Genomic DNA, 22,772 nt, shown 5'->3' with positions numbered 1-22,772 from the left:
CTATTATTATTATTATTATTATTATTATTATTATTATTATTATTATTATTATTATTATTATTATTATTATTATTATTGTTGTTATTGTTATTGTTATGATTATTACCAAGTTATATAATAAGAATGAATTTTTATATCCTACATAACTTCTTAGATATAATACAAATATATATTCTTCAAATTCAGTCATAAAAAAATATACAGTAATAATAATAGGGAACAAATGATAATAAAAATTTCGGTCAATGTTTCCAAGAAATTAATATTTTTATCAAATGATATATTAAGACTATGCCGTCCAGTGATACACGCTGGTGTCACACTCGAAGCTGATAAAACAAATGCCGGCATCAGATGAAATAATTTCAGTTACACGTGCCGGACGTCACAGTTTAATGTACAATTTCATTTTAATGGAAATATTTAATTTGAACAATCAATTTTCTCTACAATGAATAGTCTATAACATTATTATCAAATAAAAGATCTAATTGTTTTAAATAAATATACATGTAACAATGAAATCAAATTGTTGTTGCATGTTGTATAATTGTATACATATATATCCAACATATGTTCTTTTTTATTATATTAAATCTATATTTTTATATCGACAAGTATTAACAATACAGAAATCAGAAATTTTAATGAGTATGCTCTTATTTATAAGCATAAATTAATTTACCTAATAGTGACGAACAATTCCATTATGAATTTATTAGGTCGCTTTTATTACGTTTTTTTAATATTGTGGTGTTAATCTTCGATAATGGTGATATCATCTTCAGGAGTGGAGTTGTTTAAATTTGTGGTTACATTTGTTTCGTTACTTATTAATGTATTTATAACGGTCTCTATAGCTTTTTTTACATTTATTTTTTGTTTTTCGTGTATTGTATCGTCCGTCATTGTTGTATATTCTTTTTCTAATTCTGTATTTATATTTGTTTTATTTGTTGGAATTTCCTTTATCCTAAGATTATTTGAAACAGGTTTAGAAATTGAAAGTATAGACTCTGCTTCCAGTGAATTATTCAAGGTTTTCGTTTTACTATTTTTTTCACGATTTCCTTGAAACGTTAAAAGATTAAATAATTTAGTGGATTCGTTTAAATTATTGGATGGAATTTCATTAATTAATGTTTCTGAAGTACTTGAAGAATCCGTTTCTATACCTATAAGACTTTCTAAAACAATTTCATTTGATGTATCATCTATTTCTATTCCATGATCTTCAATATGTTGCAAATAAAGTATAAATTGTTCTTCGTATTTGCCAACATGTTCACTTTGCATTGCTATAGATGGTAAAATACTGTCTTTAGTCGAAGAATCATTGTTAGATTTCATTAAAACCGAATGTCCAATTATTTTTTCATAATCCTTCGATTCAAAGTCAAATACTTGTATTGATTTATCTTTACAAACAATAGAAGAAGTTTCAACACTTTTATTAACCATCTTTTTCTTGTCAGAAAAATGTTTAAAAGCATTAGTTGAAAGTAAAAGTTCAGATAATTTAATAGTTGTCACATCTTCGTGGTCAGATTCTTCACAAGAATCTGCTACACAAATCATATCAAGTGGTATCTCATTATTTTCTTCAAATGATGATCTCCTGGAAATACTTTCCTCAATTATTTCACTCGTTACATTTTGAGATCTTTCCCAGCTATTGTAGTCTCGTATTACCTTGTCATTAATATATGCCATTTGGATAATGGTGCTGTAAACTTTATTATAAAGAGACCGAATTTTATATCGTGTTTCTTGTATACTATTCTTATTCGTATCTTCACTTTGTGTATCTTCAAATATTTGATTAAATTTAACTTTAAAATTATCCAAAATTTCATTAAATTGTTCTTTATATGGATGTAATACAGTTTGATCCAAACTTTCGTCGGGTTTCTTTAAAGTTGTATCCAACTCACGTAAAGGCTGTTCTATAACCTCATTTACTTGTATTCTATCAGTATTACAACTATTATCTGTACTCACGAGTGCTACAGGTACAGCTATTGTTGACGATGAATTAGCATTAACTGTAATATTATTATCAACAGGAGGCGTATTTTGTATATTTTGAGAATTCACCAATGAAATAGGCAATGGTTCATCAGAATCACTATCCAAATTGATAACATTTGGTGTCACCACCATTTTTATCATTTTTTTTGGTTTTGGCAGCAAGACTCGAGGTCTATTTAACACCATAGAATGTTTTGCACTTGGAATAGTTACCATTCGCGCTGTAGGATAATATGTAGTTTGAAATGAATTCTTACTTGAAACATGTGAAGTTAATATAGTTTGCATCGGTTTAAATACTGCTGTGGATTGCAGTAATTTTACAGTGGGCACTGCAGTGATGTTAGCATTATAAGTTGTCTTTACATTAGGTGCATCAACTTTTTCTTGAATGGTTTGATTAGGTCGTGAAGATAACTGATTTTCTTGTGTCTTCGATGGAACAGACAGACCCAATGTATTGCTTGGCTTCGCACTAGTGTTAGCAGTTTTTACACTTGGGACAGAACTTAATGACGTACTTACTTCAGGAGGCTTAGGACTATTTTCAGTGGACGAAGAACAACATTGTTTTATAGGTAACAATCTTGGAATACTTCCATTAGATATAGTTAATCTTCTGTGCTTGTATTTTCTTTTTAATACTCTTCGTCTTGTTGTTATTGGTTCATTATTAACACTAGGATCATATGTTTCATCTTCATCTTCATCTAGATCTGTAGATCCAGTTCTTTTGCGTTTACGTTTTCTTCTACGTGGACAACATTCACTCTCATCTAAATTCATTTTTTCTTGAAATTCTTCTGGAGTTAATGTCTTATCGTTTTGCAATATTCTACAAAAATATAAACAAAAATTAGATTTAAATATTTAATACGTAGAATACCTCCAATATTTATTTTCCTAAAAATTAGCACCTTGTGACTGTTTGTACGTGCTGTAACAAAGCCCAACATGTAGCCCTAGCACTGTACAAATCTGCTGGATTACAAACAAAACATTTCCACTTTTCATCGGCCTCAATTTTTTTTCTTACTAACGGATCAAAATTCCTCTTAATACATTTGTAACAAAAAGTATTACTGCAATAGGAACAACAATATAAATTGCCGCCATTTGCACACCACCTACAGAACATATCAGTAGCGTCGTCTCCTAAAACAATATCTTTATAACCATTTGGTATTGTGAATTAACAGGTGGTGTATAAGATATAGAAAAATATATATACCTTGTTCGAAAGTACCATCTCCATAAAATTCATTACACTTAGCGCATAATAATGTACGCAGCACAGGATGTGATAACATATTTTTTGCTTCTGCTGGAGCTGAGCCTATATGCACATCACATGCTGTACAATGAATTTTACGAAACCTTACTTTAGAAATATCTGTGGAAAAGTAATAAAAATTTTTTCATTATTAAATTTCTAGCAATAATAATAATATAATATTAATTAAAATTTGGAACATTGTAAAAGCAAACTAGCAGAGCTCTATAGTAATCCAATAATAATAATAATAATAATATACATTTTTTAAGTGAATAAAATAAATGAGAAATATAAAAATATTAGAGAAAAAAGAAATTTAAAAATCTTACCATTGCCAAACATAAGCCTATAGAAACCATTTTCTTCTTCAGAAATTGGCGATGGAGTAATGGTTATGGAAGGAATTAAATCCTTCGATGTAACTACAAAACGTAAGCTAGGTTAATCTTAAAAATTCACGTTGTAGGTTGTGACAGGTTGGAATTATTCGATAATCCTACCGTTCTTCTTCCTATTAACTCCTTTCATGTCGTCTCCTTGTATTTTGAGTATAGTTGAAATATCCATATCTTTCAAATCTAATATGAAATAATGTTGGCTGGGAGCCTTTCAAAACACATTCTGTAGCAACGCCATTTTCTTATGTGGACATACCGGCCCAGGGCCCGTCCAGTTCAACCGGTCCGCTATTTATACTTAACTCTCCTTATTTATTTGATTTATTTACTAATCGATTCAAAATTATTTTTATTTTAATTTTCTTCATTGAAATCTTTGATTAAATGAATATTTTGTAACCTCATTGAAAATATTCTTATTCTTGTCGTATCGAATCGCGTTGGATTTTAAACATTTTCCCGCTCGATATTACAACCAATGGCAGATAAATCGTTTCCTAGTTTAATATCGTTATTCGATTATTACAAAATCGATTCTAACGATTTTTGTAATAGTCATGTGATCTTCGATCGATATGAAAACTTCATACATAGCACTTCGGTTTACATGGGTATTTCGTGTAGTTTTTAAGTGAGTATAAATATAGAAAGTGTTTCGTTGCGATGGCGGGAAGGTTTATTTACAAATGGCGTTTCATCGGTAGCAACATGATGGTCTGATTATCTAAAATATTTAAAGAAGAAAACGATGGAGGAATCTAAGGAAAATTTCATTGAAAAATCAGCTGAACGATTAACCAAAAATGTACAGAATATGGCTAATTATCGAAGCCTTTATAATGAAATTCAAGTAGGTATTGTACTCATATACTACATGCATCAATTGAATTTATTATTTTAATTGTTTTTTTTTTTTTTTTATTATTTTCAGAGACTCGTTGCTTCGACTGTTGTAAAAAAAGATGATTTTAAAAATACTCTGATCGATGCTCTCAAAGTAAATGGATTAGAGACTGAGCTTAGAAATACTGTGTTTCATTGGGTACGATCACAGGTACATTTTTATTTATTAATGTATGCATTCATTTTTATTTTTTTAAATGGGTTATTTTGTTTACACGTTTAATATTTCATTGTTAATATTTTTATACAATTTTTATTCAAGTAGGATTCGTTGAGATCGAAACCAAAACTCACTGAAAATACTGATTTAACTTACTTGAAAAAAGTTCAAATTCAATGGGAACGTCGTATTCAAAAATCTTTAAATTCCATGTGCATTGAATTAAACGTTCCATTAGCTCGTATAAGACCTAGCGCAGATAGAGAAGAACTTGCTGAGAAATGGAACGAACTTAGTACTTACGATATTGGTAAAAAAAATAATAAAAAATTGTGTTTTCATAAATAATTCATATTATTTTAATGTTAATAATTAAATTATTTGCATAGATCTGTCTCGATACAGGCCATTGTATGCTCCGAAAGATTTTTTAGAAGTATTGTTTTCTATACGAGATCCAGCGTTTAAAAAACATCCGTATGTATACATAAACAATTAAATAAATAATATAGTGATTAAAATAAATTTTGATATTTTTTAGTGAGGAATTAAATTGGGATTTCAGTCACATACAAATTCGTGTAAGAACACTTGCAGAGCTGGTATGTGTTTTTTTTTATTAACATCGTAAATAATTGTGCTACCAATATAAATAATATTTCATAAATATCGACAGAGATGCTTGTACGTCGAACTAGCTCAAGGTATGCCTTTGCTCGGTGTTAATCCTGATATGCCAGCTACAGGAAATTTCTTAAATTTAGAAGCCGAAAGAACTCATATAGGTGAAAAAGTATTAAGTACAAATTATGTGCCAATCGCACAGGAATTTTTAAAGAAAGGAGCACCACGTGCTTTAAGAGGACGTCTTTGGTCTCTTGTTTTAGGATCAGCCATTAAAGATAATGTATGTAATATATGCATCTCTCAATAAAAATTTAAATATTTGTATTAAAAAAAATCATAATTTCACATATCATAGGACATCGAATATTACGAGGAATTGAAAACTATGGTCTTGCAATATGACATTATTGTTGATAAATTAATTATAAAGGTAATATTCTATAATTAATTTTTAAAAAATTAATTACGTCAATTATGGTTTTTATATTTTAGGATGTACAATTAACAGCGAGTAACGACGATCAATATTTTGTTTTTGAAGATGTTCTTTATAAAACGATGCTGTGCTTTTCAAGGGACTCGGAAGTATTAACTCCGGTTACTACCGACAGAAGTGCAGGTGGTCAAGTGATACATGCGGTTTTACAAGGGAAACCTGCAACCCTAGAAAATACTTTAGTATTCCCTCCGAGTGGTGTAATACCATTCCATGGATTTACTATGTATGGTAGGGAAATTAAGAATTATTCATTTAATTATTTAGAAGATATTTGATATTTTCTACGCGACCCATTATAATTATAAAAATAATATTTAATATTTTATATGCATAAAGTTATTCTTTTTTATTTTTAAGCTACTCCATTCTGTTATTTGTACGATGACCCATGTATCATGTATTATACATTTCGGGCATTTTATTTACGTTATTGGTTTCGTCTTCACACAGTCTCGAGTCACGAGCAAGGTATAGTTGCATTATGTTTATTATTTGAAAGATTATTGCAATGCTATGAACCTCTGTTATGGGCCCATTTTAAGAACATCCATTTACAACCGTAAGTTTCCTATATCTTTTATTTAATTATTATATTATATTTATTGTGATATAATTTTTTAATTTAATTTTATAGAATTAAAGTAGTATTCAAGTGGTTGATGAGAGGCTTCAGCGGTTACTTACCACCCGAGCAATTATTATTTTTATGGGATTTAGTATTGGCATATGATTCTTTAGAAATAATAGCTCTTCTTGCAGTGACGATTTTAAGTTTTAGAAAAGAAAATTTGATGCAGGTCAATACTCAGCACAACGTTGAAGTAAGAAATCAATATGGATATATCTCTGACAATTACAAAATAAATCAATGTTATCATTCACAAATTATATGTTTTTTAGGCTGTCTTAGCAGATTTATCATCGTTAAAAGTGATACCTTTGTTACAATTAGTCTTATTGAAAGAATAATTAGATTGCTTTAATTGAAATCGAAAAAAACTATTGTCTAGCTTGCGTCAAATTTGAATGACTTTCGAAACGCCTGTAGATCTGCAACCCGTTCTACATGTAAGCGAAAATGCATATTTTCAAAAACGCCAATAACTTTTTTTGATTACATTTGATTAGAATTTGTAATGAATTAGTATTGATTATAATCATGTAGTATACATTATTATGTACATACTGTTTTAAATCGTCTACGTTGACAAAAAGAACATATGTAAGTTTATTGAGAGGGGTGGACATGCCTGTTTCCGGCCAATGGAACACGATCGAAACTACAAGCTACGCTCGCACACGTAATCGTATAAGCAGTCATTATGACGTCATCGTTGGAATCGTACAATAAAACAGTTTAAAGCAATTAACAATTATCCTCGTTTATGGCATAATTTGTAATAAGCAACGATTAACACATAATCATAATAATTTAGATATATAAAAATTTATTAATCATTTTGTTTTATTCTTTAGTTTGATTTAAATATAAAAATAAGATAGTATTTTAAAAAATGTATAAATATACATTTATGTTAATGTATAATTGAATTTGAGAAAAGAAATTATGTTAAAATCTGTAATAATATTTGTATCGATGTGGTCGATTCTCGAAAGTAGTGTAAGTTGGATGACGTCGATTCTCAGATGCGCGAACTCTCTGTAAAAAGCTTTGTACTAATCGAGTATACCCTGTAGTGTTCGTGCGATGCACGAAAGCAGAGACGCCTACTACTTGCTGTCGCCAATTGTGTTTATATAGTCGTACTCTAAATATCCTATCATTTCTCTATCTTCTTTTCATTAATTTCAAGTGATAATTTGTCGCTGAATTAGTGTAATAATCGATAAATTGTAAGTAATAGTAATTAAATATGTAGTGTGAACGTGTTAAAATCCTTTTTTTTTTAAATGTAATAGAATATGTCTATGTATATGTACGTGCGTTCTCTCTTACCGTATAGAATTGTAGTTATTAAGGGTGGGGTGGTTTTCACCCCCAAATTATTAGTCATACTCAAGTTTGTGCCACTGGCTGTCGTCCCCGGTTCAGCGTTCTTTACAAATTCGATTACCGTCGAATTGACGTTTTAGTTTTATCTTTCTGGTCTTTCAAACTCGATAATGAAAGTGGTAATAAGTCTTGTTAATCATAGCACGTCGATCACCGCCCATTGAAACAGGACGAAACATCTGGATAGTTTGTTTTATCAAATATATCATAAATATATGTACTTCCGCTTTTTCTTTTCTTTTTTTTTGCCTAGATAATAATGATCTGTGAACTCATAGACAGATATATATATATATACATATGTATATACATATACTTATATACCTATTATATGTATATATATATATACATATATATAATAGGTATATAAGTGAAATTAAAATACTTTTTCAATAAAATAATTTTTATTCTCTTTCATATTTATTATTTTTTCTTTTCAGGCTTGCATTATTCCATAAGATTACATGATTTAAGAGCAATTGAAATCGAAGAGAATTCAAAGATAACATCACAAGATGGCTTGGCGTTTCAAAGCATCAAAATATAAAAATGCTGCACCTATTGTACCTAAACCAGAAGCATGTATTCGAGATATCTCGGTAGGATCCTACCAGACTTATGGGAACAATATTACAGCTTCTGCTGCATTCATGGCATTTAACGTGGATCATAATGGTATTTTCGATGAAAATAATAGTTATTATTATATATTTTGTGTATATGTTTCAAATACTACGTTATGTATTTCTTGTAGGATCTAGTTTGGCTGTATTACCACTGGAAGATTGCGGAAGAAAAAGTAAAACTATGCCATTATTACATGCTCATGCTGATACTGTGACCGATATGGAGTTTTCACCTTTTCATGACGGCCTACTTACTACCAGTTCCCAAGATTGTTTGGTAAATTTAGTGAATTTGATTAATGTTATATATGGTATATTTTTTTATCTTTTTTCTATAACAATAATATTATTTTCTTATCTATTAGGTAAAGTTGTGGCATATTCCAGAAACTGGATTAGAAGAATCTCTTTGTAATCCTGAATGTACATTTTCTCATCGTCAAAGAAGAGTAGAAGCAGTTTGTTGGCATCCAGCTGCCGAACATCTTTTAACAACTGCCTCATATACGACTTTAACTCTGTGGGATGTCCTTTCTCAACAAGAATTATTTTGTAATAGAAACATTTTATTATGATACAATTATAATTTTATTTTACATACAGTAGTTTATTTAAGATCTAAAATATTTTGTAATTGTTTTGCAGCTAACAGTGATCATACCGAAGTAATACAATCATTAAGCTGGAAACAAGATGGAACTATTTTAGCAACATCTTGTAAAGATAAACAAGTGCGAATTATTGATCCTCGTGCATCAACTTGTGTTGTTAATTCATGCTCGAGTCATATGAGTATCAAGGATTCTAGAATTGTATGGTTGAATAACTCTGACAGAATATTAACTACAGGATTTGATGCTGCACGTCTTAGACAAGTATACATAAGGGATTTGAGGCATCTTAACGAACCAGTTAAAACATTGGAATTAGATTGCAGTACAGGGTATGAATTAATTGTAATTGTAATTAATCAACGCATAGAATAGCTATTCAAATTTAATATATTTTGTTTTAGGATCTTAATGCCTCTTTTTGACCCCGATACAAACATGCTATTTCTTGCGGGTAAAGGAGATACCACTATCATGTACATGGAAGTTACGGATAAAGATCCTTACTTGGTAGAAGGAATACGTCACAGCGGAGAACAAACTAAAGGTGTGTGTTTGGTACCGAAAAGAGCACTCAATGTTATGCAGGCAGAAGTCAACAGATTATTGCAACTCACATCCAATATGGTTATTCCCATCATGTATCAAGTACCTAGAAAGGTAAATAGTATTTTCATTTAATAAAATACAGAGCACATTCTATTATATATTTATTTTAATTTATTATACTTATTTTTTAGACATATAGAGATTTTCATGCTGATATTTATCCTGATACTAATGGTTCTGTCGCTCAAAATAATGCAGCAGCATGGATCAAAGGCCATAATGCACCTGTTCCAAAAATATCGTTAGATCCTGCCAAGAGAACCAAAGGTGAAGACCCCATAACTGTAAGTAAACATTTTTCCAAATAAAAATCTATGTGTCATTTAATAAATTATTACAAATAAATTGTAGATTATATATTTTAAGATTTAATGCCATCTCATATTGTATTAAGCGTTCATTTTTTCGATATACGCACGTTTTTCAATGCTTCTGTATGCCTGTACTTATATAGCAAACAAGAGATAAGTGCTGACAATTTAATTACATTTTATAGAAACACATGCTTTTAGAAAAATATTATAAATATTGTTGAATGTTTTTTGTCAAATTTATTTGTTTTTTTTTTGTTTTTTATTAAGAAAACATATTTTTTGTGTTTGCTATATACCTAAATTATTTTGCTGTGTGACTCGTACCTCTTGTATAATTATTTATAATATATTTATTCTTCATATATATTGCAACATTCGTGTAAATGTAGCAAGGTATTTATTTGTAAACTATATCATGCATATTATGCATATACTCAGAAAAAGTATTATTTTTTAATATATTTACATTGCTATATTTACAGTATTAAAAAGTATTTAAATATAGTTTAGGTATTTCAAGGATTAATGGACATATATGTATGTATGTATATGTATACATATATATATACATATATAAATGAATTGTACTTTCCCAGAATATGCATATGTCATTTTTCTTTTCTTTCATTTCTCTTTTTATATTTTTTGTATATTTTTCATATTTCAGATATCCAATGTATATTTTATAGTTAATACATTAGCACTATTGAAAGTGTTATTCCTGGCACGTGTAATTGTAATGGCAATTGATGTTCTATAGCTTAATCTATCAGCGTAAGTAATATTAAGTTCGCGTAAAACTAAGTTATGTATTTTTTATGATTTTCATTATTTTCTATATGCTCAAATACATACATAGAGTAGTTTGATAATATATATATATGAATTAGATTAGTTAGTACATTTTATTTAGTTTCTGTTACGAAGTAAAATAGATAGAAGTGTTTTTGTGTGTATGTATGAAAGAAGCTTGTAGATATTATTATTATATATATATATATTTATATATAGTATATATAATTTAATATAAACGCAAATTAGAAATTATGCAATTGGACATTCATACGTGGTTTGACTAGTTTGCGTCATTAAGGAATTTACCGTACCTTTAGGTACACAAAGGAAATTTAACAACACTTAAAGAAAATCAACATGAAATTAAAGTGGAATCAATCAAGTCTCCTAAATCAATAACTATCGCAACGCCAAAAGGATTTTGCAAAGCTCAAGGTATCAACCACGAAAAGGAGAAGAACTTAGAGAATGATATCGAGAAGATCGAAGAAAATAAAAAGATAGAGATAGAAGATGAGAAGATCAAAATGCAGAATGGTGGACAAACAATACCACCAAAGCCTTTACCCAGGGCATCAAGAACTAACAGCGTTTCCGAGGATGAACCTAAACCCGTAGCACGACCGCGTACATCACCAAGTCCAGGATCCGTCGTTACGTCTGTCAATCCAAACGCAATCAGCGGATACAAGGTTGTAAATTAGTTACAAAAGAAAAGAACAAAAAAAAAATCAAGCACAGGCGTTTATTTTGTATGTGTGATTTCGGTGTGCGTTTTCATCTTTGCCATTTCTTTTCATATATCATCATATTTTTATAAACACATTTTTTTCAAACACTTATAATATATTTTAATTGTTAATGACTCTCATATCATAATCATATCGTAATCATATTCAAATTATTATGATTTCGCATCTGCAAATTATAATTTATTTTCTTGTAGTATTAATGAAACAAATTGTTTTCTAATGTTATTTGTAAAACAAAGGATCAATATATAAATATTTTTTCTTTCCACAGCCTCGCCTTGGACCGAAACCATTTCAAGCAAAATCTGGTAGTCAGGAATTCTCTTTTGACAAGGTCTTCTCTGTGCCAGTTGCACCAAATAATGATACAAATGGTTATCCAAATGATATTGGTATCCCGATGGATAATGCTACCGATCCCGAGAAATCACCAACGTTTTCTAATGAACGTATGAAGGAGGCAGAGAATGGAAAAAGTGATTCTAGTTCATTGGAAGAGGATGCGAATTCAAGCGACTCTGGATATAAACCTAAAACCCCAAGCACGGCAGAGAGGCGAAAAGTTTTTGAAACTAAAGTTAAGGATGAATCGCCTGAGAATGAAGACATTGGCGGTTTTGAACGTGGTAATGTTAATAGAAACTCAATCGCAGAAAGGCGACGTTTGTATGAAAGTAGATCTGTATCTGTAACTGATGGAAATTTAGCCGAGAAAGCAATGGGATCGCCGACGATGTTACGAAGACGAGATTCTTTCAAAACTAAGAGCGAGGTAATTAAAGAAGACGACGTTAAGAAAGTTGTACCAATGTTGCGCCAACAAAGTATGGATCCACGCTTGGAAAAGGTTGAACCAATTACAACACCAACTCCTAAAAGAACATCCACAGTATTTGGTATAAAATCATATATAAAATAATTTCAATAATATATATATATATATATATTTATATTATATTAATATATTAAAATATTTTAATGTTATATTGTATATAAAAAAAAAATTGTAAGTATCTAGAACTAATATTTTTATTTATAGGTCGTGTATCCAAATTCAGACATCTTAAAGGTACACCTGGTCATAAATCAACTCATATTGAAAACGTAAGAAATATTAGTCGCCAGATATCAGGAGAATGCGATGGTTTTCATGGTATGTATGTGTTTAAAAAAGAGATAGAAACTTTCTTATTAAACAAATCTGACGAGTGTAAAATCAATTGTAGCCAATTCCGATCGCGTTGCTGTACCTCTGAGTGGACCTGGGGGAAAAATTGCAGTATTAGAATTGAAGAAAACAGGTAGATTACCTGATGGTGTTATGCCAGCATTAGTTCATGGAGCAACAGTGATGGATTTCCAATGGGATCCATTTAACAATCAGCGATTGACAGTCGGTAAATTAAAGAAAACAAATTCACCTAACATCTAATAATAATAATAAAAAATCTTTGATATATATCATAATAATTATTTATTATTCAGCATGCGACGATGGAATGATCAGACTATGGGAAATACCAGAATCTGGATTAGCAGAGCCAACGAATGAACCAAGTCATGTAATAGAAGCACATGCTGATAAAATTTATTTAATAAAATATCATCCATTAGCATCCGACGTACTCGCATCAGCATCGTACGATATGACAGTTAAACTTTGGGATTTATCACCTTTAACATCAGGAGAATCAAATCAGTTATCAAAGATAACATTGTTAGGACATACAGATCAAATATTTAGTTTAGCATGGTCACCATGTGGACAGTATCTTGCTAGTGCATGCAAAGATGGAAAATTACGGATTTACAAGCCAAGATCCAGTGACGTGCCTATAAAAGAAGGAAAAGGACCAGTAGGTACTCGTGGTGCAAGAGTTATATGGGCATTGGAAGGCAGATACCTTGTTGTAATGGGTTTTGACAAGTATGTTGACACTTCATTCATTAAATTATTTCATTTTGATATATTATGTATAATATTTCTGTACTATTCTATTCTTTTAGGGTCTCTGAAAGGCAGATAATGGTATTTAAAACTGATAATCTTAATCAGCCTTTGAATACAGTCGGATTGGATGTTTCTCCTGCGATTTTGATGCCATATTACGATGAAGATAGTTCAACTTTATTTTTAACTGGTCGTGTAAGTTATTCTTCCTTTTTTAAATTTTATTCAGATTAGATCATAGCTTTATCGAAAATATATTTTTAGGGCGATTCTACCATATATGCTTACGAAGTTACGGAAGAAGCTCCTTATTGTTGTCCTCTGAGCCATCACCGATGCAGCAGTTTGCATCAAGGATTATCATTCCTTCCTAAGAATAGATGCGATGTCGCAAGCGTAGAATTTGCGTCTGCTTTAAGGCTGACAAATAACACTATTGAACCATTAAGTTTCACGGTGCCACGTATAAAGGTATTTCGAATATTTCTGATAATAGGTGTACAACTTTGCTTCCGTCGTTTTAAACAATTAAAATTGTCGTAAAATTAATAATTAATATAATATTTAGAGTGAATTATTCCAAGACGATCTTTTCCCACCAACTAAAATTACATGGAAGGCAGCATTAACTGCCAATGAGTGGTTCAATGGAATTAATAAACAGGCCTCTAGAATAAGTCTTAAACCACCTGGTATGGATAACTGTAAGTATAATTATTAATTTGTGCAAATAATACACACACGCACATTAATTAATAGTATATAATAAATATAATTTGATATCTATAGTAACAGAGAATCAAGGACAACCAGCAGTTACTGTGCCATCTGCAACAAAACAATCAACAGGCCCATTTTCAATCTCTTCGCAACCCTTCAGTAGGCTTGGTTGGAACACAGACGTAAGAGCAAAGCAAGAGGAGGTAAATTAATATTATTATATTTATTATTATTATTTTCTGCATGTGTATAATTTTTTCTCTGAGAATCACACATTGAAGAATGATTTATATTAATGATAGTAGAACCACGCGTAGAAGTTATGTGTGTTTGATATAGTCGTGAAAGATTACAAGCATGCTTTCAAATGTTCACTTTGACAAATGAAGATATATGAATATTGATAAAAAATACACGTATTTACTTTCATCTCACATATCGAGCAAATATTTTTTTTTAGTTATATTATGTGTCTCAGTGTATTGCATAATGTGTGTGATGTGGTAGATCCAAAAAACAATGAGCAACAATGTGGGGGATGTAATACAGTGCTCTTTGGAACAAGACCACATGGAGGGTGTGGAAGAGCACGAATGGGTAGGTTCATCATTCGTTGTTATGCAGTATTAATTATTTATTATTATATTTCTTGATTTGCTCTTAAATTATGCATCTTATTACGTTTCTTTTTTATATTCAGTATATTACAAAATTGACGAAAAAAGAACAAAAAAAAACATGAGTTTATTTGAATATATATATTTTGCCTTGCTATTCTCGAAGGAGACTTGCCACATTTGAATTGATTTATTAGAAGTTATTATTATATTAGTAATTAGTTTTTGGCTGTGCTATTTCTATGCTTTTTTTTTATTAATTCCAATTTATTCTTTGCTAATTCATTTTCTATATCATTTCATTTTTCATCTTTAAATATGTTATATTCTAGTATAATGGCACGAAATTATTTTTTATATTACAGGATGAGTAAGGATTAATGACGTACTGGTAGAGTATTTTAACTAAATGGTAAGATAGGATCTAGATATATAGAAATTTGAGCCATAAGTTATTAATTATGTTGAGAATGGAGGCAGGGGATGTGTCCTAATGTTACTACATGCTGGGCAGAAGAAGTTTTACATTTTTGAGAAATACTTCCAAAGATTTACCTTCTAAGAGCAAAAAGAGACAAAACGGGATGGTGTCCAATTTTTTATGTTTCGAACACTATTACGTATTTTTTAGCCATTTTATATACGAACAATTTTATAAACATATAAACGTAAAAAAATTCCGCGAAATAGTGTAAATATTCAGGCTTTGTATTTGAAGTTTAAAAAAGAAAATGGAAAACACGAAGAAAAAAAAAAAAAAGGACAAAAAAAAAAAAATACGAAGGAACCGACTGAAATTTTGTGAAAGTCACAAAACTACACGAAACTTTTTGTAAAACTCTTAAGGATTATTGATGGATTAATATTTCTGTTCTTTTTGTTTTTTTTATCATCTTTATTTTTTTATATTTTGTTTATTTATATATATATATTATTATATATTCATATAGGAGATGCGTGATGATACTTCTAGTCTTAAATAATTGTGCTTTTTTTTTTATTTTATTTTATTTTATTTATATGTATCTCATGCTGCATATAATTATTATTAAAACAGTGTCATATGTTAAATACGATATAATTCATTTGATTATTATGAAATAAATTGACAAATTTTGTTAAGTTAGCAAGGAATGATTTTGAAGGAAAAAAAAAGGAGTTTATGTGCAAATTTTATTATTTGCTAAATGCGTGATAGATCTTAACAAAAAAAAAAAAAGAAAGAAAATAAAAGTATCGGTTAACATACACATACATACACGCACGTATATATTATCCTAAATGCAGAATGAAAGATATCGATTTAATAATTCTGTTGTATTTATATATTATATATATATTATATATATTATATATATATAAGATTACTATAATTATGATGATTTAACTTATAATATGCCGATGAAACGAACGCGCAAAAAAAATACGTGCAAAAAAAAAAAAAAAAAAAAAAGGAAGAATAATAATAAAATAATAATAATAATTGTTCCCTGGTGTTGCAAAATAGATATTAATTAATATCTTAGGCGATGCACACATTGGTATTGAAACAATGATTTTTCTAGGAAAATGCGCAATATAACATTTTAAATTAGGAAAAAAATTTAAAAAAAAAAAAGGATAAATTTATAATGACTATCACAAAGAATATTAACAAAAAAAGAAAAAAATTAGAAAAAGAAAAAGAAAGAAAGTTTTCGTCAAGAGATATGATTGTCGTAAATTCTTTTAGCACGTTTTTGCAACTTCGTACGCGTAACGCACATAAACACACACACACACACACACATACACACACATACGAAATACGTTCTAAGAAAAAAAGGATAAATAGTTTTAACGAGAAGGATATACGTATCAAGTATTAAATTATAATATTTAGTAATTTAGTCGTAAAAGAATAAAATAACATATAGAAAGAAAAAACTGACACGAAAGAAAGAAAAAAAAAGAGAGAGAAGAAAGACGATACGGTGGAGTGGATTTGATATCAGATAATTACAGTTATTTCCTGTATATCTCTCGGATGTGGTCAAGTGGTAAACTTTTTATACACACATTTGTATCTCGTAGCAATGCATTTATTTTCAAATATATGTATCTAAGAAGAGAAAGGAAAAATATCTCGCCCGACATTTTCTTAAAATACAATATATAAATACACATGTATATCATAAATATATATATGCATACACAGTGTATTTGAATGAGGAGAGTGGGACTCTCTTTTGATATACAAGAATTTTTCACATTGGTGTGAGTCGTGAGTTGTTTGATCTACATATTTGTAAACGATATTATGGTGCTATAGTACATTTGATAAATTCTTATTTATTATAGCCCTGAGTGAATTGCAATTATCCCAGCTATTGTCTAACACATACATACATACATACATACATACACTAAACACATGGATAAATATATACTTTCGTATCGTCGAATTAATATATACGAGTGCTTATAATAAAAAGATAAAAATAAAAAAACAAAAAAATAAAAAAAAAAAAAAGATAATAGACCATAATTAAACAATATCTCAGAAATTACCTAGGGCACAGTATTTTATGCTAATTCTTTAAAAAAAAAAAATAAAAGATAGAAAAAAAGAAAAGAATATCCAACGAGGTGCCAAAAGAAAATATATTATAAAGACTTGGTATTTAAAACTAAAAAATAAAAAAAAAAAAAAAACTAAAGAGAATAAAAATGTAATGACGGGCTAGTAATTATGTGTTAAAAAAGAATTGACGATGCAGTTTATAATTATATATAAAAAATACACACACCTTTGCAGGCATGTACACACATATTCACACGGTATTTAAATTTACTATCGAATTTTTGGTGAAAGTGACGAGTATATATATTTACATACTATATTATATTTTTCTCTATCATACGAGATCGCGTATCTTTCTCAGTCCTGTTTATATTTTTAGAAACTTTAAGGTGGTAATTTTACAATCGACGATATTCAAATTAAAAAAACTAACTATTCACATTGTCAATCACGAGAAGAAACTATAATTGTGTCGTCCATATATTATTATAAGTAATTCAATCTTTTTCTATTCTTCGTACGAAGTAACCATCCATGAAAAAAAAAAAAAAAAAAACCAAAAACTAATCTCCGTAGTGTTGAGAGAAAAAAAAAGAAAAAGAAAAAATGGAAAATGAAGAAGAAGAAAAAGGGGAAAAAAAAAATGTGTTTTCGGCAAAAAGTTCAAGAGGTTAGGAAAACGTCATTGGTGCNAAAAAAAAAAAAAAAAAAAAACCAAAAACTAATCTCCGTAGTGTTGAGAGAAAAAAAAAGAAAAAGAAAAAATGGAAAATCTACTCAATTTATATTAGTCCGTATGAATGAATTTTTTCAGTTATTATTTTTCTATGCCATTATACTCTTTTCCTTGTAATATTGTATTTAAATATCATATATGCATATAACTTATTGTTAGATCTCTGTATTTCGATTGCTGCACAGCTTATGTATGAATAATTAATTATACTTTCTCGTCAATGAAAAAAACATTTTCATTGTGGTGTAGTATAAACCTACTCTCTCTCTCTCTCTCTCTCTCTCTCTCTCTCTCTCTCTCTCGGAAAACAAAAAAACTCGCGTGAGCGTTTTTTTGAATCATATATTAAAAAAAAAGAATAATAATAATAATAATAATAAAATACAGAAATTTATCGGTCAACCTTGTGCGCTATGTCCAATAGTTATTTAAGTAATTCTATCATGTAGTAACATACCTTTATATCGATCTTATACCTTCTATGTATATCATCTATAAAACCTTTTTACCAAATATGTAAATTGCATTTTCGACTTTTACCTTTTATTCGTCATTTAGTCATATATGTAATATTTATTTAATATATTTTCAACTTCAGGAAACCTAATCGCGAGCTTATTGCATCGACGAAAGGACCATAAAGTATGAGGTGGATGTTTGCACGACCTTAAAGAAAAGAAAATTAATGCATATATATGTAAATGCTAATAAAATATCTTATGGCACATTTACATATCTTCTCTTCATTTTGTGTGTGTGTTTTAATTATATAATTAATTAATATTTTTATATTCTTACCGTCGAGAAAGTTTCTAAACAAAATACGAATATTTTTCCTGCGGTTAAATAAGATGGTTTAAGGCTCCTTCGAATAATAAGCAAAATCATTTTACGTACTACCATTGGCGCATCGTACCATAATCCACTATATCTGAATAATTTATTAATATATTTTATATTTTTGTATAATTTAAATATATCTAATAAAAAAAAAAGTATTCATTTTATTTTTTATCGACTGAGTAACGTTGTTACCATCAAATATTATTAAATGGTTTCCTTACTTTTCGGATAGATGGCATTCGCAAACAACGTTACCGACAACATTGAAAAATATCTTATCTCTTTTAAAAAGTGTAGTATATATGATAATAAATAAATCATTTTTATTTTAACTCACGCTTTAAAACAAATATCACTGCTATGATCAATTATTCTTTGCCCGACAAAACTAATACAATAGACATGGAAAAGTTGAGCCAATGTAAATGCTGCAAATTTCAATACTTCCGTTGATTTTCCTAGTAACTCTGCTACCTATGATTTTAATGAAAAATAAATAAAATTCACGAAAACATAATCATTGAATTTTAATAATTAATACATACGCGCAAAAGAGAAACGCTCAAACAAATTATATTCATTCCTGTTATTAATAACGATGGCAATGAAAAATATGATTCCATAATATCGGCGAATCTTCAATATTACAAATAAATTAAAAAAGTTAGATTATAATTATTCGTTAATATATTTTATAGATTTTTATTATTCTTATTTTTATACTAACTCGACAGCTCTTTTGTGTGCATCGATAAGAAGCACGACACTTCGAATACATTCCTTACGTCGACGATTTGGAGACATTTTCTCACAATTGTTTTCCTTTAACAAATGTTCTAAGCGATATCTAAAAAGTATGATCAAATCTATTTTCCCATTATCGTTGAAAATTTTTCTTGTAAAATAAATTAATATAAAAATCGAACATTTCTCTCTTACCCAACAGTCGCAAATAAACCGCAAACGTGGGAAGTAAAAACCAAAAAAATGATATCGTTAGCTAGAAAACATGTAATACCAATCATAATAACCGATGTCATGTGAAAATAAATTGGATAAAAGTATTCTTGCGGATCGACAAAGTATTCATTCATAAATACGTGCTGCAACGGACGGGATTCGTTCAATGGCAAAATTAAATCGATGATTTTTGGTACAAACGATACCAAAAAACTTAATATCACAGTTGTGTAGATGTATACTAAACGAAAAAGAGTAAAAAAACTGAATACATTTGATGATACATTTAATATGATGAACATAAAATCTTACTTATGTATCCTATCGTATATAATCTTCCTTCTTTGGCATACTTTTCCATTATAGTTATCTCTTCTTTAGTTTTCCATAACTTCCATTCGTCTTTGATCTTAATTAAAAGGTGTTTTATCTGTGTGAATATAGTTTATTAATAATATTAAAATAAAATAAAATAATTAGTAAATGATATATGTGCGATTAAAATAAAAAAGAAAGTTTATTTTAAATTCTAAAATAATTCTTGACTTAAAATAAATCTCGATAAAAAATATTATTTGATCTATTCGTGAAAAAATATAATAAGACAATTAATTGACCTTATTACCACCGAAGTAACACGCGTGACATTTGATAGAAAGAGTTGTCATAAGTGATATTCCTGCAATAGCATCAGCCATAAATTCTAAAACTCCCTTAGAAGAATACAATAGTAAAATCTGTAATAATGATAATTTAACGAGATCAGCTTATCCGTTAGACGAACAAACCTTTTTTTTTCTTTTATATATTATATCGAATTAAAATAAATCTAAAAATATATTTACCTCGGTGATAATAATAGACGTGGTCAGAGATGTAACAAGACAGAGAGAAAATAAACGAACATTAGGATTTTGATCAGGCCACTGACCTATCATTGATAAAAAAAGTTTACTAACCCTATAGTAGGGAAGATCGAAAATATCCATAGAGTTGTTAAGAAGGCGTAAAACATTCTGAACGAAAGGAGAGTTAGAAAAGAATCGGGCGTATCCTATTAAAATATTTAAACCCTCTTTTCTCCATCTTCTTGAAGAAGTAGTCACGAACTTTTCAAAAGTCAGACGTAAGACAAGTGACTGCAAATTTAATGATCTTCTTTTCTTTGTTAAGTCTTTCCTTTCATTTTCTTCCTTGTGACATTTCCTTTTAATTGTATGTTGTTTCTAAGAAGCACACGCTGTTAGAAACGTGTAATTACTGCTGAGCAAGTTCTTCAGTTTACTTTTTCTTCTTTTCATTTCTGAGATAGATGGAATATGCTATTATTTTTTTTTTTTTTTCATGAAATTAACTGTCAAATCGATCATTTTAACAATCTATAATTAATTTATCTCGCACAGGCGTATAGACGTTAGACAGTAGATCGTTCGAAAAGTTTCAATGTCTTATAACAGTGTTACTTAGCTTTAGTTCATAGAAAAACGATCGTAAAAAACCAACTGTTTAATTAATATGATAAACTATTATTCCAAACTATTTGAATATTAATTTTTCATCGTCATGCTAAATATTTAAATTTTTGGTGAATGAATTTTCTGAACAATATCAAATGTTAAATATTAATATAAATCAGAGTTTTTTTTTGTTTCTTCTTGTTGCTGTTTGCCTATTATATAATTCTAATATTATAATGTGACATATAAAAAAAAAAATGAGAGTGTGATCTATATTAATTTATAATTATTTATATTAATTAATATAAATTATCAGCCCCTGGAGATATGCTACATTCCAGACATCGTTGTTAATATTGCTTGTGCCATCTACCAGTATGATTGAGTATGCAATACCGTCGTACATATCTGTAATCTGTGGTTGCATACTCTGAGGGGACGTTTCATACTGATAGATGGCGCTCACGAGCAACATTATCAACGGTGTCTGGAGTGTTGCATATTTCCAGGAGGTGATAATTTATATTAATTAATATAAATAATTATACCGAATATATATCGTATTAAATAAATGTCATGATTAAGCTTATTGAAAATGATTAGCGATGAGCGTTGAATAGTGTTTAAGAGTTGGTGAAACAATGACATGAGGTACCAACGTACATATATCGTTTATTTACACAAGGTAGATCGTTCTTTTTAGCAATATTATCTTTTTCTTCCTCAACTTATCTTCATTTTCTTATACAATGACGATGCCATGTGAAAATGCGTATGTGTGTGTGTGTGTTTTTGCGTGCATGAAAAATTTTCTGCGTGAGTAAATAATGCCGGCGCGCATAATTTATTTTATGCTTTTTTTTTTTCTTATTGTTTTCCTCTAATAAAAATCAAGTTTATATCTCGCACTAAAATGTATCATGTAATATGTTTTAATGTATTTATGTATGCATGTAAATATGTGTGATCGGCTTAGCGTTTGATAAAAAATTTTCTTTTATATTATTATTTTATTATTTGTTAATTACTTTTTTTTTTCTTTCTATCTTTCTTTCTTTCTTTCTTTCTATTTTTTGTGAAGAAGGACTAGATGAGCGGATGATCATTTATGTATATATATATTATTTTGTTGTTGTTGTTGTTGATTATCAATGTGCTTATTGATATCTCCTTTCCATTTCTCTTACAAGTCTTTCATCGAATCTTTGTCACATTTCGTTTATGAAGGAAGTAAATTTCGGGGATACGAATTGCGTGGACCGTTCGTCATTTTTGTTGAAATCTTGTGTAAGTCTGTTTTTTTTTTTTTT

At 29.0% G+C, this 22,772-nt stretch overlaps 5 protein-coding genes across 16 annotated transcripts in view; 3 read left to right on the top strand and 2 right to left on the bottom strand.

Moving 5' to 3' along the window:
- LOC106789926 overlaps positions 1 to 12,561 on the top strand; it is a 31,422-nt gene extending 18,861 nt beyond the window's left edge. For all 7 annotated transcript variants that reach the window (XM_014754487.1, XM_014754492.1, XM_014754486.1 and 4 more), the window contains 2 exons: positions 11,585 to 11,595; positions 12,543 to 12,561. The gene's annotated coding sequence lies outside the window, so the exon portion shown is untranslated. The remainder of the gene's footprint in view (positions 1 to 11,584; positions 11,596 to 12,542) is intronic.
- LOC106789925 lies at positions 543 to 4,062 on the bottom strand. The gene is made up of 5 exons (XM_014754485.1): positions 3,808 to 4,062; positions 3,637 to 3,729; positions 3,263 to 3,424; positions 2,949 to 3,186; positions 543 to 2,866 (listed from the first exon to the last, which is right to left on the bottom strand). The coding sequence occupies exons 1-5, from the start codon at positions 3,872 to 3,874 to the stop codon at positions 757 to 759; spliced, it is 2,670 nt and encodes an 889-aa protein (XP_014609971.1). The 5' UTR covers positions 3,875 to 4,062; the 3' UTR covers positions 543 to 756.
- LOC106789928 (TBC1 domain family member 19) lies at positions 4,129 to 6,883 on the top strand. Its single transcript, XM_014754494.1, has 11 exons — positions 4,129 to 4,555; positions 4,637 to 4,759; positions 4,874 to 5,078; positions 5,158 to 5,245; positions 5,310 to 5,370; positions 5,445 to 5,675; positions 5,751 to 5,825; positions 5,888 to 6,122; positions 6,252 to 6,453; positions 6,529 to 6,715; positions 6,795 to 6,883. Exons 1-11 carry the CDS (start codon positions 4,454 to 4,456, stop codon positions 6,861 to 6,863), a joined length of 1,578 nt encoding a protein of 525 aa, XP_014609980.1. The 5' UTR covers positions 4,129 to 4,453; the 3' UTR covers positions 6,864 to 6,883.
- On the top strand, positions 7,599 to 18,929 carry LOC106789923 (coronin-7). Of its 6 annotated transcripts, XM_014754480.1 has the most exons (19): positions 7,601 to 7,748; positions 8,349 to 8,583; positions 8,663 to 8,811; positions 8,900 to 9,086; positions 9,180 to 9,477; positions 9,550 to 9,805; positions 9,886 to 10,038; positions 11,181 to 11,555; positions 11,887 to 12,241; positions 12,323 to 12,511; positions 12,655 to 12,768; positions 12,842 to 13,012; positions 13,101 to 13,542; positions 13,623 to 13,761; positions 13,831 to 14,037; positions 14,135 to 14,270; positions 14,356 to 14,489; positions 14,794 to 14,883; positions 15,269 to 15,666. In XM_014754480.1, exons 2-19 carry the CDS (start codon positions 8,424 to 8,426, stop codon positions 15,275 to 15,277), a joined length of 3,564 nt encoding a protein of 1,187 aa, XP_014609966.1. In that variant the 5' UTR covers positions 7,601 to 7,748; positions 8,349 to 8,423; the 3' UTR covers positions 15,278 to 15,666. The 6 variants fall into 6 exon arrangements, with proteins under 6 accessions (XP_014609967.1, XP_014609968.1, XP_014609964.1 ...); XM_014754478.1 differs by having other exon boundaries at positions 7,600 to 7,748; positions 11,887 to 12,511; XM_014754479.1 differs by lacking the exon at positions 7,601 to 7,748 and adding an exon at positions 7,828 to 8,027 and having other exon boundaries at positions 11,887 to 12,511.
- Positions 18,930 to 18,985: 56 nt separating this feature from the next.
- On the bottom strand, positions 18,986 to 22,766 carry LOC106789916. Its single transcript, XM_014754466.1, has 4 exons — positions 20,965 to 22,766; positions 20,295 to 20,435; positions 19,383 to 19,519; positions 18,986 to 19,133 (listed from the first exon to the last, which is right to left on the bottom strand). The coding sequence occupies exons 1-4, from the start codon at positions 20,992 to 20,994 to the stop codon at positions 18,989 to 18,991; spliced, it is 453 nt and encodes a 150-aa protein (XP_014609952.1). The 5' UTR covers positions 20,995 to 22,766; the 3' UTR covers positions 18,986 to 18,988.
- Between the last annotated feature and the right edge of the window lie 6 nt (positions 22,767 to 22,772).

The sequence above is a fragment of the Polistes canadensis genome, unplaced genomic scaffold (genome assembly GCF_001313835.1).
Source record: "Polistes canadensis isolate GaletaPanama2010 unplaced genomic scaffold, ASM131383v1 scaffold_208, whole genome shotgun sequence".
NCBI lineage: Eukaryota > Metazoa > Arthropoda > Insecta > Hymenoptera > Vespidae > Polistes > Polistes canadensis.
This window is presented reverse-complemented; position numbering and strand designations above follow the sequence as displayed.

Excerpts from the sequence above, each read along its gene's own strand:
- LOC106789916 (XM_014754466.1), bottom strand. The coding sequence starts at position 20,994 with ATGGATATTTTCGATCTTCCCTACTATAGG. Across the intron at positions 20,436-20,964 it reads TCGATCTTCCCTACTATAGG|ATAAAACACCTTTTAATTAA; the intron begins GTTAGTAAACTT and ends ATATTCACACAG. Across the intron at positions 19,520-20,294 it reads AGATTTTATGTTCATCATAT|GTAGCAGAGTTACTAGGAAA; the intron begins TAAATGTATCAT and ends TTAAAATCATAG.
- LOC106789923 (XM_014754478.1), top strand. The coding sequence starts at position 8,424 with ATGGCTTGGCGTTTCAAAGCATCAAAATATAAAAATGCTGCACCTATT. Across the intron at positions 11,556-11,886 it reads ACGCAATCAGCGGATACAAG|CCTCGCCTTGGACCGAAACC; the intron begins GTTGTAAATTAG and ends TTCTTTCCACAG. Across the intron at positions 13,543-13,622 it reads GTTGTAATGGGTTTTGACAA|GGTCTCTGAAAGGCAGATAA; the intron begins GTATGTTGACAC and ends CTATTCTTTTAG.
- LOC106789928 (XM_014754494.1), top strand. The coding sequence starts at position 4,454 with ATGGAGGAATCTAAGGAAAATTTCATTGAAAAATCAGCTGAACGATTA. Across the intron at positions 4,760-4,873 it reads TTCATTGGGTACGATCACAG|GATTCGTTGAGATCGAAACC; the intron begins GTACATTTTTAT and ends TTATTCAAGTAG. Across the intron at positions 5,371-5,444 it reads TAAGAACACTTGCAGAGCTG|AGATGCTTGTACGTCGAACT; the intron begins GTATGTGTTTTT and ends AAATATCGACAG.
- LOC106789925 (XM_014754485.1), bottom strand. The coding sequence starts at position 3,874 with ATGGATATTTCAACTATACTCAAAATACAAGGAGACGACATGAAAGGA. Across the intron at positions 3,730-3,807 it reads AGTTAATAGGAAGAAGAACG|TTACATCGAAGGATTTAATT; the intron begins GTAGGATTATCG and ends TACGTTTTGTAG. Across the intron at positions 2,867-2,948 it reads CACGTACAAACAGTCACAAG|AATATTGCAAAACGATAAGA; the intron begins GTGCTAATTTTT and ends ATATTTTTGTAG.